At 53.8% G+C, this 19,655-nt stretch overlaps 1 protein-coding gene across 2 annotated transcripts in view; it reads right to left on the reverse strand.

Moving 5' to 3' along the window:
• The window catches only part of Prdm11 (PR/SET domain 11), a 40,345-nt gene that overhangs the window by 19,581 nt on the left and 1,109 nt on the right, over positions 1–19,655 (reverse strand). For both annotated transcript variants that reach the window (XM_010612499.3, XM_019205799.2), the window contains exons 2-4: positions 19,471–19,574; positions 18,746–19,008; positions 1,336–1,403 (exon numbers count right to left, since the gene is read on the reverse strand). In XM_010612499.3, coding sequence (XP_010610801.2) covers positions 1,336–1,403; positions 18,746–19,008; positions 19,471–19,574 — 435 coding nt within the window. The remainder of the gene's footprint in view (positions 1–1,335; positions 1,404–18,745; positions 19,009–19,470; positions 19,575–19,655) is intronic.

A 19,655-nucleotide genomic window follows, 5' to 3' on the forward strand; every position in this document is an offset into this window, starting at 1 on the left:
GAGCCAGGTCAGCGCGAACCACAGAGAGCCCAGCAGGCTGCTCTCTGCCGCCCACTGATGGCCCTCGTGCCCCTTTGGAGGCCCGTGTTACAGGCCCTTCCTCTTCTGCCCAGGCCCTTGCAGGACTGTCTCTGCCCCCACAAAGCAGCAGTATTAGAAAGAGCCATTTCTGTGGTGGCGGTGGGAACCTGGGAGGGCCAAGGCAGGACCAGGCCCGGCCTGGGGTCACAGTGGGCGCAGGCACTTGGCATGGGGGAATGAAGGGTGGAGCTGAGCGGCCCCATGCCCAGGGGTGCAGGAGAAGCAGGCCACCAGGCGTGTCACACGCCTTCTAGGGCACATTCAGGGCAGGGGCTGAGCGGACCGTGTGGAAGGTCAGGGAGCAAGAGCCTGGTGCCGCACTGCAAGGTGGAAATTCCCTCCCCCTGGCGTCCCTGCTCCCCTGCCTGTTCAGTGGCCCTGAAAACAGCTGTCCCAACAGGCCAGAGGTGAGGCCAGGGTACTCTGGGAGCGGACACTGCAGCTCAACCCCTGGGCCTCCCGGACGGGGCTTGGGACGGGAACCTCATCGTGCTGCCCTCCTCCAACCCACCTCTCACTGCTGGGAAACACTAGGGTTGAAAGCCAGATGTCCCTTGGCGTACATCTTAGTGGGGGCACCTGGGACCAGCGTCCCCATCCGCGGCTGAGGGTGCTGCACAGATGACCGCAGGCCCTGCCCCAGCCCCCAAGGCCTCCCTCGCCTCCTACCCAGATCTGCACCCCACTTGCTGCCCCAGGTCCCAGAGGGAAGCCACCAAGGAGGGGGCCACAGGGCAGTGTGACCTCCCGCCCCACTGACACCTGCCAGCAGGGTGTGGGCACACAGCACAGGCCAGACGCAGCCAGCCACCTGGAGTGACCTGCACTCAGCCTCCTGCTCTCTGCCTGGCCTTTCAGGCCCTTCCTGGCTCAAACTCCTGCCCCACACCCTGGGCAGGGCACATCCACCTTTGAAAGCCCTCAAGCCACTCCAGGTCTGAGCTAGAGAGTCTCCAGAGGATTCGGTCCCATGGGGGCCAGGGACAAGGCTGCCCAGGGTGGCAGGCAGGCGCTCTTCATCCCACCAGGAGCACAGCCAGAAGCCTGGGCCCTGGGTCCCCCAGAGGCATTGAGAAGGGTGCAGCCTCTAGCAGCCCCTCACGGAAGCCTCGGGGATGGGGGTCCCCCAAAGCTAGACATGTCCCAAACCATACGAACAGCCACCTCCACCTGGAGACCCCACAGGCCCAACACGCCCCTGGCCTCTTTCCAGGGCCCTTGGAGCTCCAGGACCCAGCAGGGGGAAGGACTCACCTCATCCAGTTGGCCTTGGTCTCGTCCGAGCCATCAATGGACTTGTAGCGATTGTTCTTGTCTACAATCTGGAAGACAGAGACAGGCTACAGCGGACTATTCCAGAAGGTGCTCTCACGTCCTGGGCGTGGGGCCCGGGGCCCGGTCCCACTGCTGCCCCATCTCCCTTCCCTCTGCCACCGAAACCCAAGTGGGCACCAGAAGTCCCTGTCACCATCCTCCACCTACTCCGTATTCTGAGGATCACTGGAAAATACAAGACCCTCCTGGGTGTCCTGGTTTCCTGGGAGAAGGGAGGACACCGACAGGACAACCTCTCCCCTTGGTCTTGACAGAAAACCCAGCCACATGGCCAGTGAACACCCTCTCCAGCAGCCTCGAGCTGTGACTACTAAAGCGGAATCCAGCCCACTCCCTCCAGGTCTGTGGGAGACACTGTCTACACCAGGACAGTGGGCGCTTGAGACTCGAGAGGGCCCTGCCTCTCCCCAACAGCAAACATTCAAGGGTTTGGGGCGGGATCACTTCTGTAAAAACGTCTTTATTTCACCATCAGTCTTGACTATCGAGGCACGGGATTTTTTTCTTTTCAAGACTTTTTTTTTTTTTTTTTTTCTTTCAGCACAAATCAAGACCTTCCAAAAGCCCTAGGGTCATAAGCAAATTACTGCAAGTCTAATGTCGGGCTTCTGTGGGTAATCTGTCTATGGTAAATGTTTTGTTTGATTTCTGTTCTTGGCCACAGAGTCTCACCCTGTAGTCAGACAGGCCTCTTGCTATGTCACCCAGGCTGGCCTTGAAATTGTGACTCTCCTTCCTCAGCCTCCTCAGTGCTGGAATTAGAGACACCACTATGGTAAATTCGATGACTTTTCTCTTTACTCTTGACTGTCTGCTGTTTTGAAGGAGAGATTTATTTCATAGAATTCTCTTCTTTCCTCGATTAGCACTTTCAAACTGAAGATTTGTGTTTCTTTTTGGATTCTAACAATTCTCACCCATGAAGTTGTGAGTATAGCTTTTCAGCCATTTTATCTAGCTCTCTTTCTGCGAAACACACATGACAGTAACATATTTTCCTCTCTTTATTTTTCTAGACAGTCTCCAGAAACATTTCTCAGGACTCTCTTCCAATGCATTCACTCTCTATACATTTTTTTTCTTTCTTCTTTATTTGGGGGGGCGTTGTTTGTTTATTTATTGTTTCTGGTTTTTGCTTTTATGGTACGGGAGATCGAACTTGGGTCCTTGTGCTTGTGAGGCAGGCGGTGGAACCACTGAGCTAAATCCCCGGCCCTGTTGTTTCTGTTTTTTGAGGCAAGGTCTCCCTTTGCAGTTCAGGCTGGCCTCAAACTCACAGTGATCCTCCTGCCTCAGCCTCCCGAGTGCTGAGATTACAAGTGCGCACCACCACACCTGGCCCTTTCTTCCTTTTTAAGTAAATACCTTCCATTCAGTGACAAATCCACCCCCACCCCGTCTGAGTTTGTAACTGGTTCTTCTTCAGAACCATCTTTTCTTTCATTCATTTTGACTTCCCCGGGACACGTCCTCTCTCCTTCCTCTTCTAGTAGCACCACAGAGGTGGAGTTGCTGTGTGGGGTGTAAGTGTGGGCTTCTGAGCTAGGTCAGCCCCCCACGGGCCTGAACTCCAAGCTAACCGCCCTCCTGTGAGTCTCAAAGCTCCATCAGTTCTGCCCAAAACCACATCACTCACAAGCTCTAGATTTAAAAGTTGCACCTAGGACCAAATTCCAACTTCTGTCTCAGCCTTCGAGGCCCGCAGAGCCTCCCTGCAGATCCTGCAGATCCATCCCACCAGCCTTGGGCTTCCCCGCCCCTGCTCTCGTCTGCAGCCACAGTGCTCTGGGAGCTCACCTTTAAACCGCGTCGCTTCCGTGCCCAGGCCTCTCCTCTGTTCTTATGAAAACGATCACAAGCTGCTTCGAGCATTCAGAAAAGACGGGGAATAACACGGCCGCAAACACTGCCCGTCAGCGAGAGCCAAGGAAATTCACACCAGTTATATTTATCTCAGATCCTTCTCTCCTTTTCCCGCAAGAAAATCCCAAGATGCAGTTGAAGGTGCTCTCAGCCTCCAGCTCATCCTGCTTCCCTCCACCAAGGGAGCTGCCTCCGAGGAAAGCTGGTACGCAGCCCTCCTGTTGCTACCCCTGGAGGATTCTTCCAAGAATGATGTCCACTAGCACTGCTTTGCATGGCTGTCGAGCTTCCAGTGAACATACCCTTTGTCAACTTTTCCCCACCAATTTTTGGGTGCCTGGGGTCCCCATTCATTTCTTGGGTCTCAGATTATGTCACCTCCGGGGAATGGGCCTTTCCTGATCTGACCCTTAGCACATGGTTCTCCCATCATGCCGGTGACCCCGTTCTTAAACACAATGAATGACACATGGTAAACACCGGCTGAAGGAAGAAATGGCGGCATGAAGAGCCTTTTAGGTCAAAAGCAAGTTTTAAAAAATATTATGTAGTGCTAGTATTTTAGCAAAACAGAAAGAAGTGGTATGCTGGAGATGGCTTGAACTAACAGGGCTTAACTGTTAAATTTTCGGGGATTTTGTGCATGAGTTGCTAGACAAAGCCATTATTAAAATTGAATAGTATAAAATTATGATTCAATAAATTATAAACTTTTAAAGGTAATGCTCAAAATGTACCACTGCCCTATGATTTCACAGTTGTCTGTGCTGCCATATCTGAAAGATCCCCTTTGAATCTGAGAGCAAAAGCAAATTCTCCTGCTGCAAAGTGGATCATCTGGGGTATTTTGTTACCGTCAGGGCTCTGGCGGGTGGGGGTCCTGCGTCCACCGAGCCTGTGAGGTGGAAACACCACATCTTAGACGGACGGTACTGCGTGCCCCTTCCCAGGTGCACATTCTGGGATTTCACGCTGCCTGGACGTGAGAACATTTACACCACAGATACGGGCGCACCCTCGCCGGGAGGTTGTCAAACCATCACCGGCACGCCACCGTGCCGACACGTTTCGTTCTGATTTCTGATTTCTGCACTGCTGGGGGGACTGAGTCCCACCCCCAGGCCCCCGTGCATTCGTTTGCACGGGCACCAGGCACGGACATCCCAGACACTGGGGGCGGAAGAGGGGAGCGAGGACACTTGGGCTTCGTGTGTCTGTCTGTGAGACCAAACTGCCTTTGTGTTTAAAAAACAGAGAGATGAAAAGACAAAACTAGCAGTTCAGGCTGCCCCTCCTCGCAGTCTGCAGCCCCCTTCCCCGCAGCCCCGAAGTCCCGGGATCCCCGTCCTTTATTTCAGTGCCAACAACTCTGCCTCCGCATTTTCTGACTGCTCCTCTCTGTCCTGAGGGAGCAAAGAAGCTGAGTCTCCAGCAAGCGGTGGGAGCACCCGATCGGAGCAGGAGTCCCGGAGCCAGAGAAGCTGGCCAGGAGCTTGGCCTCACCACGTTCAAGCTGAGTGGCCTTGGCAGCTGGTTTCAGCGGCCATGCCTCAGTTTCCCCCTTCCGTAACACGGAGTAAAGACCACGCCTGCAGCACCGCGGGCACCACGGATGTGGAAACCACGATCAGCACTGCACTCGTGACTGTGACCGTGAGTGTGAAAGGATCGGATGTTCGTGACCACTACTAAGTCCGGGTGGGGGGAGGACCAGGGCTCTCTGAGCCTCGTCACTTGGATTAGCTTCCCCACTAGCCAGGATCTTCCCGAGCAAGCGGTCATTCACCTGACAGGGGTCACTGGCAGAGTGGCTACCGTGACGGCTGGGGGATGGTGACGGCGTCTTTGCTCTCAGACCCAGCAGGACCCAGGAGAGGGGCCACTGGGCCCATGGGTGGGGGGCTCCTGTAGGACACAGGAAGTCTGAGCTGGAGCTCTGTGAGGACACAGAGACTACGCTGAGGACTTGGAGGACAGGAGACGAGAGTCCCAGGCCCGTAGTCCTCAGTGACCCCAAATTCTAAAAGTGAGGTCACGTGGTCCTAAGTACACAGACGCTACAACACGAGGGCAAACATTCTGGCCACCTGGGTGCAGCCTGGTCCATGGGGACAGAGTGCTCTTTCTGACCGTGGTCGTGGTTGATGACACCAGGGGTGATACAACGGCACCAGCAGCCGCCACTCCGGGCCAAGTTCTCTGATAGCCCGACACATTAGCACTCACAAGTTATGAGGCGGATTTCGGGGTCTGTCCTCACGGCACAGATTAGGAAGCTGAGGTGCAGAGCTGTTCGGTAACTCAGCCCCACCAGACAGAAAATACACAGGAAGCTGGAGTGGAAGTCAGGCCCCGCTTTACCCAGGCTGCAGGGTGGAGGGGGTGCCCCTCCCACCTCTCCCGGAGCCTCAGCTCCCGCAAACCCGCCAGGCGTGGGCTGACTTTCCACTGGCAGGGGCCACGCTCTGCAACCAAGCATCGGCTGCCATCGGGGACTCACCGCCGGGCTCCTCACACGGAGCCATGACCAGATGTTACAGAAACTGGATTTTCAAAAAGTCGATCGGTTTGCAACTTTCCAAGAACCCACAGAAGCCATTAAGCACCCTGGTTTTCCACCCTGCACCTCCTCGTAGCACAGAGTGGGGACAGAGATGATGGGCGAAGCCATGCAGGGCAGCCGATGGACCTTGGCTCACCGCAACGCCTCTCCCGAGACCCCTGGGAGGCAAACGGCATCGGCCTCCGTCACCACTGTTCCCCATCCTCTCTCCAGCTGAGGCAACGGAGGACCGCAGGAGGAGGAGGCCGTCCTGGACTTGAACCTCAATGGGGACTCTGGTCTCTGCTCTCCCCAGATTCACAGAGTGAAGGACACCCAAGCTAGACAGCAGGTCTGACATCGTGAAGGCCTGGGCTGCCAACCTGACCTCCAAGGGTGCAAGCTGGGCCTCCCGTGCACAGGGGTCCGGCGTTTTGTGCCTGGCATGTTGTGCACATTCGATGTGTATAACTTCTTGACTGACTCAAGAATTTCAAGTGCCAGGGTCTCTCACCCCTTTGCCCTCATTTAATGAATAAGGAGATGAGGCTTTGCTTTCAGAGATACAAGTCCACCTTTCATCAAATTTCTTCCTTTGAGAACCACTGGACGGAGCCTGACAGAAATACTCAGAGCTACACGCATTTAATGCTTACAACTCGATGAGCTCGGACAGAAGCACACACCCGGAAAACCACTGCCACAGACATACTTGTCATCTCCAAAAGCTCCTCCCTGCTTTACGTACTCAGTTTACGAACCCGAGCTCCACCTTCCCAGCAGGGCTGGGCTGCGCAGTATGGCGCGTGTGCGACCCAAGACCTCCACGACCGCTCCTCTCACGCGACGCCACCACTCTGCGACTCACACGGCCCGGTCTGGTCTCCCTGCCCGCAGCCTGGCAGCCACCGTCTGCCTCGGCTTCTGAGTCTGCCTCTCCTGGACTCTTTGTGCAAGTGCCGACAGGTGTGCATCAGGGGCACCTCCGGGCCGCATTGCGGGCTTGGTCACCGCCATGGGGAAGCGTGCAACGGCGGGGGCAGCCAGGGGTCCCTGCGTCCCTGCCTGTGCCCTGGCTGGGGGCTGTGCGGCCCTGGCCCCTCCTCTCTTTTGCTTCCTGGCCATGAGGTGAACAGTTCGCTTCCCTCTGCGCCCCTACTGACGGCCACCAGAGCCCAAAGCCACAGGTCTGCCCCATCTTGGACTGGAACCTCCAAACCTTCGTCTTTATAAACAAACTGACCCAGGGGCTTCATCACTGGGATGGAAAGCAGACTGCTACAAGGGTGGTCTCGGGAAGTGCGCCTGCTTCTCAGCCTGGCTCATTTCTTCAGCACAAAGCCTGCAGCTTCATCTACGCCATCATAAATGGCAGGATCTCCTTCCTTTTTAAAGTTTACAGGAGCCTCAGAGACTGGTAAGCGAGGCCTGTTCCCGTCAATCGGAGGATCCGCATCCGGTTTCACGTTCTTCGCCTCCCCGTCTGCCGTGAGCCTTTCCGAAGCCCACAGGAAGGAGTGGGAGGCAGCGAAGCTGGCTGTGACCTGCCCGGCACTGCCAGGCACCAGGCCTGCGGGGGCCACGGATCCACGCGGCAGCTCCATGGTTCTTGCCCTGCGCACCCGTTTTATGGAAGGTTGGACAGAAGAGGTGACAGACCCGAGGCACACGGTGGCAGAGTCAGGGTGGGAACCAGGGCCGGCCAAGCTGAGGGCCGTGTCCTTGTCCCCGACTCAGACAGCGATTCTGTCCCCAGTCCCTGGGTGTGTCCGGCCGCGGGACCAGCATGAGACAGTGACCCCCGCCCACCGGGACAAAGCTCCGGAGAAGGCAATGAGCAGCAGCCTCAAGTCCTCAACTGGTCCATGAGGAACAGCCCACACAGAGACCTCCCTGCCTGGCACCAAGGGCCTTGGGTAAGGGGACAAGAGAGCAGAGGAATGCGCTGATCCAGGAGGCAGCAAAGATGTAACCCGGAAGGAGTCTGAGGCCGAGAGAACCCAGAGAGAAACAAATGTTCAATATCATGGTGCGGATTCGAAGGTTCTTTGTAGTCAACACGGCCCAGGGGAGCAGTTAACAGGGCTGCACTCCATGGAATTGTTCAGTATGCAACCTGAACATCCTGATGGCTCTTTTCCAATATCAGCAAAATGAACAAGAGGTAGAAACACGGCAGAAGGAAAAAAAAAAACCCTAAGTCACTTTAGAATGGCTATCCGAAAGTCAGATTAAAAACAAGGACTGCCAGGAATGTAGGGAAATCAAAGCCCATGTAGACTGTCACAGTCCACCTGCTTTCTGGCAGCCCTCAGATAATCAAACATGGAATTACCACATGACCCAGCAATTGTACTCCTGAGCATTACGCCCAAGAGAAATGAGACCATATAACCACATGAATGCTTATGGTAACAGCCAAAAGGTAGGAACAAACCACTGTCCTTCTGTAGATGAACAGATAATCGTGGCATACCCACACCATGGAATATTATACAGCCATGAAAAGGAATGGCACATTCTACAACATGGCTGAACCTTGAAGACAATAATCTAAGGGCAAGAAGCTAGGCACAAAAGACCACACACTGTATGATCTTGTTCAGATGAACATTTAGAATAAGAAATCTGTGGACAGAAAGCAGATCGGTGCTTCCATAAGCGTAGGTGGGTCAGGGGAGGGGCAGAGGGAAATGACTGCCACAGGATACAGGATTTCTCAACGTCATGAAAATCGCTGGTGGTGATGGCTGTGCCTGTCCACGAATACACTAAAATCTTCTGGGTTACACACTCACAACGGGTGAACTGTGTGGCATTTGAGTGTCGACTAGTAAAGCTGTCTTTAAAAATTTGTCAAAGGCGTCACAGCAGTAAAAAAGGGAAACAGCTTCATGGCACAGGCTGGGAAACTACCCCGGAGGATGCAGAGGGTTTGTGGGAGTGGAAAGATGGCCAGGGCACCCATGGGCATCAAGCTGTTCACATGGGGGCCTGCAGCGTACGAGCTGAGCTGGGGCTCCAGTTGGCCACCGTGGCCCCCATCCTCCGTAAAGAACTGGGCCTTCGAAGCCCGAGTGTCGTAAGAGGGGAGGAAACTAGCTCTCCTGCCGGACTGTCGTGAGACGCAGTCAGCGCGTGAAGACCACTTGGTGAGCAGATGTGGCACCGCTGTGGTCCATCGTTATTGCTGGCATCACCCCAGCCGTCATCTGCTGAGGGTCTCTGGGGCCCGGGGTGCTGCATTCAGCTCAGAGAACACAGATCCAACAAGTCCTCTCTTGGATGGGGAACTAAAGTCCCTTGTTAGCGAGGCCAGGGACTTCACCAGGAACTAACGTCCCTCTCACTAGGCCTTTGGATAGATCTTCAAGGTCCAACAGTCTAAGAATTTGCAATTCCATGCTTACATTTAAAAAACAATGGGCAGGAATCACCACGAGATTTCTGCGTGCGGGGACCACTGTGTTACAGTGGGCCAGTCCCTGTGTCACACGGAGCCCTGGGCCCGCTGCACCGCGTGGCCCGTCACCCCTGGCCATGCGGCTGTGTACTAGCTGTATTTCTTGGCTCCCAGACCTCGGGCTGGGGCAGGACCAAGCAGAACGCAGGTGGTCCCGAAGCACAGAACCCCTGTGGCAGACAGGGAGCCCAGTCTGCCAGCCTGGCCCAGAACAACAGGTCTGCGGAGCTCTGGGTGGAGCCCGGCTGGGAGAGACAGGAGACACCGGCCACACTGCGGGCGACCAGCAGAGGCTCGAGTATAAAGCAGGGGCAGCAGCAAAGCCCACGCAAGCGGACGTGACCGCTGTTCCGTGCCAGGGTCACCAAAGCATGGCCGCAGGCCAGCCCCAGGCACCACCTGTTTTCACACGGCCCAACAGCTGGGGATGGCTGGCGTGTTTTTAATTGATGGAAAATAAATCAGGGGCTGGGAACGAGGCTCTGTGGTAGAGCGCTTGGCCAGTGTGTGCAAGCCCTGGGCTCCATCCCCAGTGACAAAACAAAAGAGAAAAGAGAGAGATCAAAAGAAGAGTGATATGTCATGAAATGGAAGTGATACGGAATTCAAATTTTACTTCTAAAAAGTACTTCGTACTGAAGTACACCGTGGTGTGCAGAGCACGGCCTGCAGGCCGACCTCAACTCAGAACGGTTTCACTTACAATTCTTTTACTTTTCGACTGCCTCGAAAGCTGTATCCCTTCTGAAGGAACCATGCCTCACATGTTGAATTTTTATCTTTTCCCAGTCCAGAAGGGTCCTGTCTGACAGTGAGTCGCGGTGGTGTCGGTGGCCCCCGGCCCCAGGGGAAATGACCAGCCCTGTCTAGCACACGGCACTCACTGCTCAGCTGGGGCCCCGGGGGACAGGTGCTCACCACCTCCCGACTCGCGATGCTCGGGTTGGCAGGACACAGCCCCGTGTCCAGAGGGACACCTGTGCTAGTGACAGGCGTGGTGTGGCCCACAGAACCTAAAACACTTACTGCTCTTCTCTGGCCTGTTTTCCACCATCAAATATCCATCCGTCCGTCCATCCGTCATCTCTCTATCTCTCCATCTGGCATTGAACCCAGTCCCCAACCACCCTTTCTTTCTCCCTTTCTTTTTGTTCGGTGACACAGTCTTGATAAACGGCTCGGCCCAGACTCAAACTTGCCCTCCTCCTGCCTCAGCCTCCCAAACTGCTGAGATCACAGACATGAGCCTGGCTAAAAGCCATTGCCATTAACGGTAACCTTGCTTCACAGTGACGCCTACTGCTCCCTGCCACGAGCCACTGAAGAAGGAGCAGGTGCAAGTGCAAACGCTGACAAAGGAAAGGCCGGGGCACACTGTGGGAGCCGCGTCCAAACATCCCCGACTGACAGCGGTGGAACGGAGCCGTCACGGGCACAGGACGGCACCGGTAGCCCCAGCCCCCGAGGATCCCAGCGCAGTCATCACCAGCCGTACTCGCCTGGTAAACAAGCAGCACCCGTCACAGTAAAATGGTTTTGTTAACTCGAGCTGTGTTGGGGTTTGGTAACTGCATTCATTTCCTATTTGTAAATTGCTGGGGTTTTTTTCATCTAGTTGTTTAAAAGTTACAAGAAACTTTATGTTTACCTAGGTTTCTGTGTATAACTTTAAACGTAGCATTAAAATAAAATTCGCGTAACACTGGGGCAATGTACAAGGCGGACAAAAGGTTGGGCGAGGCTGGAAACACTGGGCGAGTTCCGGATAATTTTTGTTCTCTTCTCTGCTCCAGCGTAACAGATTTTGAGAATTACACACTCCGCTGCAGCCAGAACTGATTCACTAGCATATTATATTTGAGGAATCATTGATTTGGTTTGTGATTCAATAACCACCCGTATTCATAAAACAGATACACAAGCTGAATCCGTCTAATAATTGTGATATTAAAAGGAAACTTAAGATTGAAATGCACATTTTTACTCCTGGAATACTGAGATACAATTAGTTGTGTTTTATAACCTACAGTATCTCAGAAGAAAAGAAAAGTGACTCGCTTATTCCAGCTACTCAAGAGACTGAGGCAAGAAGGTGGAGACTTTGAGGTCAGTCTGGGTAACACAAGGCCTTGTCCCAAAAAAGCAAAATGAATGACTTTCTTCTAGGATCATCTCCTACTCTGCCTTCTAAACACTCTGTACTTCTGCTTGTCCCTGTAGCCACTCCTCACCTTGGCATGGCCTGGCTGCCCCTGGGCGTTTGCACATGCCCTGTCTCCTGCTTGCAATGTCGGGTTCCTCACCCCACAGGCCATCTGCTTCAACTCACGCCTCACAACACAGTTCTGGCCCGTACTGAGGACACTCGACAGGAACTGTGCATCTAGGGCTCTGCCATCTTGGTTTCTAAACACTTTTTCCTACAAAAAGCAATCGGCATTCCTGGGAGAGATGGGCTGATAAATCTTCAAGTCATGAATCCTAGCCCCAAGACAATGATGAGGATTCATCATAAGAAAAGCCCCTCCCCAGCCAGATGCAGGGAATTTAAACATCAAAATGGATAAGGACCATGGTGAACGACGAAAGAGTTCATGAGTCCATATGGGTACAAAACACGCAAATATAGTTCTAAACAGGGATGGATGGGAAGAGGGATGGGTTTTTTTTCCTAGAAGAATGTCAAGTAATAAACGCAGAAGGAATAGAAAGAATAGAAAAAGCATTTTAAACCACGAATAACTACACAGGCAAGAATCATCCAGAGGTGCTGCGGCCTGAGGCAGAAGCCCACACTGACCAACACCCTGCCTTCCCCATCGCTCGCGGAGGGACTGCGTTACTGTGCCAGAAATACGTCGTCTGACTCTGTCACAAGGAAACAATCCAACCCATCGAAACCTGGAAAGTTCCAGGCACAGTTGGCCCAAACTCTTCAAAGGGCAGCAATGTCCAGAAAGAGAAAAACCACAAGAAGGGGACTCATAACAAAGGAGGGCCGAGGAACACGGGAGCTCAAGCTCTGTGTGGTGCCCAAGCGGGAAAAACTATAAAGGACGTTGCTCAGGGCCACTGAAGAAACCTGAACACAGACCACGGATGAGACCGTGTTGCATCCACATTAAACTTCCTGCGTAGAATAACAGGATTACAGAGACCCAGGACAGAGGCCACACGACTAGCCATGGGAGGTCAGAATCCTCTACCACCTTCTCTGCCTGTTTCCATACTTCCTGTGGGCCAAGGCAGTTTGGGCTTTTTCAATGACTGAGAAAAAAACGCTCTCTGTGTGATTACATTTGGATGATTTTCACATTCCTACGAGGCTCAAATTTCATTTTAAATTACATGAAATTCCACTTGCAATGTTCACAAATAAAGTTTTATTGGGACAAAGCCATGTCATCCATCCTCGCGGCCCCAGAGGCGGCTCACAGACTCTAAGGGCAGAGGGGAGGAGCCTGGCAGGCGGAGGGCTCCACACAGACCAGAAATTTCTCGGACACCGCTCGGGGGCTGTGTCGGCCCTCCTGTACCAGGGCCGCGGCTTGACTGTGCCTCAGACAGTTCAGGAAAAGAAGAGACCAGCAGAAAAGCACACGTCTGTGTGTACACATGCAGGTACGTGTGCAAGGTGTTAGCAACTGGTGACTCGGGAGGCAGAGTGTTGGGTGACCGCACTTACAGCTCCCTGCAGAGTTTGACATTTTCAAAATGAAGAGTTAACAGAAATTCAACCAAGCAGGAGAAGCACTTGCTCATGTGCACATGTGCACACACACACACGTGTGCACACACACAGAGTCTCAAGTGTCCACTCCCTTCTACCTGCACACCTGGCTTCCCCGAGTGCCACTCCCCTTGGCAGAGCCAGCCTGCTCCTGCCACCGCTGGGGGCGCCGGCACTGTCTGCGCCCACACCTTTGAAGACTCAGGCACTCTCAGACCCGTTCTGCAGAGTTTGTCCCAGGCCTTCTCACATCCAAGTCCCAGCTCCAGAAGAAACCCCCACTATAGGGTGGAAACACTGAGGCACCACCCCACACCTGTTCTCCCCAGGACCTCGGAGGCTGGTGGGTGGGAGGCTGGCTGGCACGGGCAGGCTATTCCGTCAGTGTCCCCCTGCTAAGAGCCCTGGGAAATCTCCCCAGTGTCAGTGTCCGGATGGCTGAGCCGCTCCAGAGCTTGCTGGCACCTTCCACACCAGGGCTGGGTCGGGATGCCCGGGGGCTGTGGGATCCCCTTTCCCTGCTTTCCAGAAGCTGCCAGACTGACTCCCTGTCAGCCCAAAGTGTGCATCCAGACGCTAACGGGGGGCGTTTTTCGCCTTGCTCCTGGTTCCACATAGGGTCTCCGCTCTGGTTTTTCTTTCTTCTCCCTCAGCTGTAATGTGCCATCAAGGTATATTTTATGCTTCCTAAATCCTTGATGCCCTAGATCCTTTCTGGAACAAGATAGAGTCCGAATGAAAACTCTATAGAGAAACCCTGCATGAGCTTCTCTTCCTTCCGCCTGTACCAAACCATGTGATCGCATGGCAGCCCCAAGCGCCTCCCACCGGAGCATCTGCCCAGCCTGCAGGATCCGAGGGCAGCCTGGGCGACCTTGGCGATGATTTATGGTGTGTGCATTCCAATGGGATGAGAAAGCAGAAGGAGGGGCATTTTTCTCCCTTAACAGCAGAAGTGAATGCAAAGCTCCTGCCCGAGTGGCTGGGCCACTGAGAGAGGCAGGGCGGGAACGGTCCATTCAGCCCCAGCCCTCACTTGTGCTCTGTAACCTGAAAGTGGCTCTCCTCCAGGGGGGGTGGGGTCACAAGAGGCAGGACAAGGGAGGGAGGTGGACGGGTCCAGGAGGTAGAACGAGGGTCAGTCCTGCAGCCGGGCTGCATAGGTTGGAATCCCAGCTCAGCAACTAACCAGATGCTAGTTTTATGCAAAGTGACTCACCCTCCACGGGCCTCAGTTTCCTCTTCTGGGCAAAGAGTAAAAGGGTGCATGTGTCACGGGGACACTGTCCGAATCAAAGGACAGGATGCTATGAGGCACTGAGCACAGGCTCCTGAGCGGCTATGCTGCCGTCACCGTCACCCCCGTGTCCGCTGCAGTGCAGGACATGTGTGCTGCGGAGGGGTAGCGCACAGAAGTGGGCTTTGCTGGATGGCAGTGTGTTTTTGTTTTTTGGTTTTTTTTTTCTTTGTGACACCTGAGATTGAACTCGGGACCTTGTGCTTGCGAGGCAGGCGGTGGCACCACTGAGCTAAATCCCCGGCCCTGGATGGCAGTTTTTGAAGCCAGACAGAAGGTATAAATAAATAAATAAATAACAGCAAGGATGGCCTGGGGACAGGATCTGACAAATGCATGAGGTTCAGAATGTGCAGTTTCCAGACCCTGGCCTCAAATCAGAGCCATCGTTCAGCCCCTTTTCCTTCCTGTCTCATCCATCGCCTGCACAGGCAGAGCTGCTCTTATCCCTGTGTTACCCCAGACGGACGCCTGAGCACCTGCTACACACACACACACACACACACACACACACACACACACACACACGCTTCCTGGGCCATTGTGAGCACCCATGACCTTTCGGGATCACAAGGGTCAAAGTCCCCGCATGGTGCTGCCCTCTCCCTCCACCACCAATCAAGGGCTGCAAGGCCATCAGGATAATTCAAAATAATCTTCCCATCTCCGGATGCTTAACTTGATCACATGTGCAAACTCCACTTAGCCAAAGAAAGAAACATATTCACAGGTTCCAAGCACTAGGACTTGGACATACTGGTGAGGGGAGACATTATTCATCCTACTACATCTCCCTCCTTCCATCCACTCCAACCCTACCAGCTGTCTTTGCAGAGACAGAAAAGATGCTGATCCTGCACCTGCCCATGTCCAAGGTCTCCACTGGAATGTTCCAAGGTCATGAAAAGTATGATGTGCTCTCCAGCTATTTTTCTTAGCTTCTTGTTGTAAAGCATGTGGCTTCTTTTCAATGTGGCTTGCTAATCTTTTAATGCTAATCTAAGACAAGCACTCCTCTTCTCCAACTTTGCAGACCCCAGCTTTCTTTATAGGACTTTCCTTTTTGGGGAAATGCAAAACTTTTTAAATTGTTCTACTGTGTTGTTTGCTCTTAATCCTCAAAGTACAGCAGGCTAAAAGTTCCCAATAGTATCCATGCCACAGCCTCAACACTGGGCTGCCTTGAATTTCCTCCACCAGATTAATTAATCCACTACCCTTAATCTCAGCTTCCAATAAAGTCTCAGGCCATGAGCAAAATGTACACAAATTTGATGGCAGAGTAACACACATGGCCTGGAGTCCAACTACCACAGAGTACTTGCTCTCCACTGAAACTTCCTGAGCCTGGTGTTTACGGTCTGCCTTTTTATCAGCATTCTGGTCCTCTGAGCTCTAACCAGAGTCTTCCATCAAGCTCAGCCTACAGCATTCTAGGGCTACTTCTATAGCCAGTATCTCTGAGCCTTTCCAAACACCTCCCATGCAGCAGTTCCAAAGGCTCATGAACCCTATGTAGCATCACAGCAACGACCTTCTTCTCAGGTACCCAAATCTGTCATAGTCAGGTCCCCCACTGCTGGGATAAAAAAACTCTATATCTGCAATTTAAGGAAGGAAATGTTCATTTTGGCTCACAGCTCAGTCCACAGCTGTTTCCAAGGCAGACTTCTCTCTACTTCCAACCATTCCTTCAGCAGGTCTTTCCCATTGGCTTTAAGAATGGTACCTCTCTCTAATCAGCAATTAGCAACGCCCTTGGCCCATGGCTTCCTCCACTCTCTGTCTCATCTCTCTCCTCCACCCTTATCCCCTCTCTGACCAAACTTCTACGAAGTGGCCCTTCTGGCCACCTCCGTAATCAGGTTGCCACAGAGTTTCTGCAGGACAGCTCTGTTGTGAGCGTCTAACTTGTCCTGGGTATGGCATGCTGTTTCCCAGTAACTCTGACTTCTTCCCGCCAGGGGCTAGGAGTGTACCTTTACTCTGAGCTGTGACAGCCAAAGTGTCTCCCAACACTGCCAGCTGCCCTGTGGTGCAAAATTGCCCTCGGCCGAGACCCACTGCGCTACTAAAGTTACCAGAGTTCTCCCAGGCACTAAATCCAACTGACGCCTTCTCTTCCTTGGCTTCCAAGCAGAGTGGCTGCCAAGTTGGCCACCAAAGCTACCATAAACCTCTCTTCTCCCTACATGCTACCCACACATCTCAGTCCCACTGGCCACCTGGGCACAGATGATTCACGAGTGACCTCTCCAAGCCTCCTCTCTAAGCTCCAGATCCACCCATCCACCACTCTGCTACATGTGGAGGTGACTCCTAATGCATCAAGGACACAACCGGAATCCTGATCGTACCCCCCATCCGGTCCCCTGACAGCACGCCCCCTTTTGCAGAGAAAGGCGTGTTAGTGACCTGTACGAAGAGGAGGGCAATGGCACGAGTTGTCCTTGACACTCTCTACTCCAGGGTGGAGGCCTCAGAGGCCCCCAGCAATTCAGAGCCCTCCTCTCCAAGAGTCCAAACGCCAGTCCACTGTCTGCGCATCTGTGTTCCCAGGTCTTGGCCATGCTTTCTCCACCACGCTCCCTCCCTAGGACCCGCGCTCTGGCCTCCATCCTCGACCAATGCCTCACTCTCTGTCCCCGAGCAGATCTCCTGGCTGCAGCCAAAGTCGCCCCTCCAGACACGAATGTGACCATATCACTCCTAATGATCACAAATTATTTAAATGCTTCTCACTGTCCTTAAAATAAAGACAGAGCCCTGAGATTGTCCCCTGGGCCTACACATTCAGTCTCCATCCTTCCTCCAGGATCCTGGGTTTGCTCTACTCCAGGCATGGGCAAAGACAGGCTGCTTAGGTGTGCACACCCCTCCCCCTCTCACCACAGGGCCTTTGCTGTTGCAGTGCTGTCTACCTGATGCCCCTCCTCAGTCTTCACTTGATGACCCTTTGCTTCCTTCAATCACAGCTCAAAAATAGGAAGTCTTTTCTGACCTCTGGTCACACCACTGCTCTGGCTGTTCACTTTCTCCCAGCCTCACTCTCTTGCCATCAACTGTCAGAGTCATAATTACACATGAACCTATCTTCTTCATGGATCGATCCCACTGCTGCACAGTAAGCTCTGTGAGTTCAGGACTGACATCAGATCAGCCCACCATGGTATGGGCAGGGCCCTCCATCACCACGCAAAGGTGGCACTCAGAGCAGGAACATTTATGTGCTGAACAATGACCTCGGGCCTGCCAGCCTGCCTGCGTCCATGGCCTCCCATCACTGTCCAGTGGTCAGGCTCGACTCCTGAGTGTTGTCTTGGGAATCCTTCCTCCTCGTAACATCCCACCCATCAACCCACCTTGGGGATTCTCCCTGCTTCATCTCTCTCAACATTGCCCAATCTGGCACCTGAGTCCAAGGCACCATCTTTGTTTCACAAGGACCTTTATCCCAGCCTCCTACCTAGGAACCTAACTTTCCGAGCAGCAGTCTGACTGTGTCACCCCTCCACTAGGCTGTGTCAGTGGCTTTCCCTGGCCCTCAGGATGTAGGATGCACTTATCCTGGCTTAGGAAATGCACCAGCACTGCCCCCTGCTCTCCTCCACCGCCAATTGCTCTTCTCTACCTCTTGGGCTCATTACAGCTGCCGCCACACCAGACTTTTCCAAACTCCTCTTTCAGCTCCTGGGTTTGCAGGGAGCCTGTTTCCATTCCCCTTCCAACCCCTAGCTGCGATTCATTCTTTAAGCCCGAGGCCTAAAGAAGCCTTCTGCCAGCCCCTCGACTAAGCCAACAGTAGTAAGAGATGCTAGTCACTGTGATCACTAAGCCAAGCATAATCCCAAGAATGCTAAGATATTGACTCATTCCCTTCTTGCCATCAGCTATTATTAGCCTCATGTTGCAAAACAACAGAGAGAAGTAAATGGCCTGTCCAAGGTCACGTTCAATAGTGAATACCAGGGCTGGCTGACATTACACTCCATCCGCAGGCCCCAAATTCTTGGGCGCTATCAACATTGCCATAAGTTGAGGTCCCAGGGCATCCTGCATTCCCCTTCTGGGAACGACGACCACAGGTGTTCATGCTCAGGTAACACCTGGGACCTCATGTGGGAGGCTTCTCTTCCAGCACCTGACCCTGTACCAGAAACGAGTGCTCTCAGGGCCGAATGTCATGTTCTGCATCCCCATTGCTCCTGGCTCCAAGTTATTTGCCCTGAAAGGCCTGCCAGACACACAGGTGAGTCAGCTCAGTGATTTACTGATCTGTTGACAGCCACCCAGCGGGAGTTCCGGGCCAGCCAGATCCATCAACCATGTCCAGAGGTGGCAGAGAAGCTCTTGGACCTGCATATGGCTCCCCCTGCTGGTTTCCTCCCATGTCCCTGGCCGCCTCTTCTGGGGAACGGCCCAGGGGATACTCACCAGCCACGAGAAGAAGCCAGCCGATTTGTCCTGGGTGGAGATCTGGCCCTCATAGGGGCCAAAAATGTGGCCCTTGGGAATGACCTCGTTTATACACCGCACGTCACTCTCTCCGCCAGCTTCCTTGACTACCTCCATGCCCTGTGGGATGGTGAGGGCCGCCCGGTCTGGGATGCCCATGGGCACTGGTGTGTCAGACACAAATACGGGGGGTCCATGGTTGGGGCACTCATCCACGAAGTACTCCTGGCAGGACTCGCAGACTGGAAGGACGGAAAGAAGAGGCAGGGCTCAGCTACGCTGGGGAGGGAGGATCCCCGGAGGAGGCCTTGAGGCTGAGGGAGGATCACCCCCAGGACAGGGGGCAGTGGAAAGCACACTGCAAAGACTCAGGGGTCCCAGCAGGCCCAGTCACCCACTGCCTTCCTGGGGAATCAGAGGATGTGCCTGCTCTACAGAGCCCTGAATCTCAAGTTAGAAAATGGGGAAGACAAGCCAGGCTTTGGAATCCAGTGGGTTAGGTATGAGTTGCAGCTGAACATCTATGGGCCGTGGGACCTGGGACAGCATAGTGAACCCTCACCAAGCCTCAGTGCTCTCGCCCAGAAAATGGGCCAACAACGAGATCTGAGAGGAGTCTGAGTCTGCACCCATCACACCCCAAGCAAGTGCCTGGCCCAGGGCTCCTCCCTGGCCTACAGCCCTGAGTCTCCAGCCCCACTTACACCAGAAGTCCACTTGCTGGAAGCTCTTGGGCACAATGAGGTCGCGCTTCCCCTTCAGTTTCTTGGGCTCAACTTCCATGGCCAAGGGCTCTGGTCTCCTAGAGCTGCCCAGGACAGGGACCAGCAAAGAAAGCAGAGAAGCTGTCAGAATAAGAGCACAGAGAAGAGAGCAGCTGGGGGGCGCT

This window comes from Fukomys damarensis, unplaced genomic scaffold (genome assembly GCF_012274545.1).
Source record: "Fukomys damarensis isolate Sample0158 unplaced genomic scaffold, DMR_v1.0_HiC HiC_scaffold_27, whole genome shotgun sequence".
Taxonomy (NCBI): domain Eukaryota; kingdom Metazoa; phylum Chordata; class Mammalia; order Rodentia; family Bathyergidae; genus Fukomys; species Fukomys damarensis.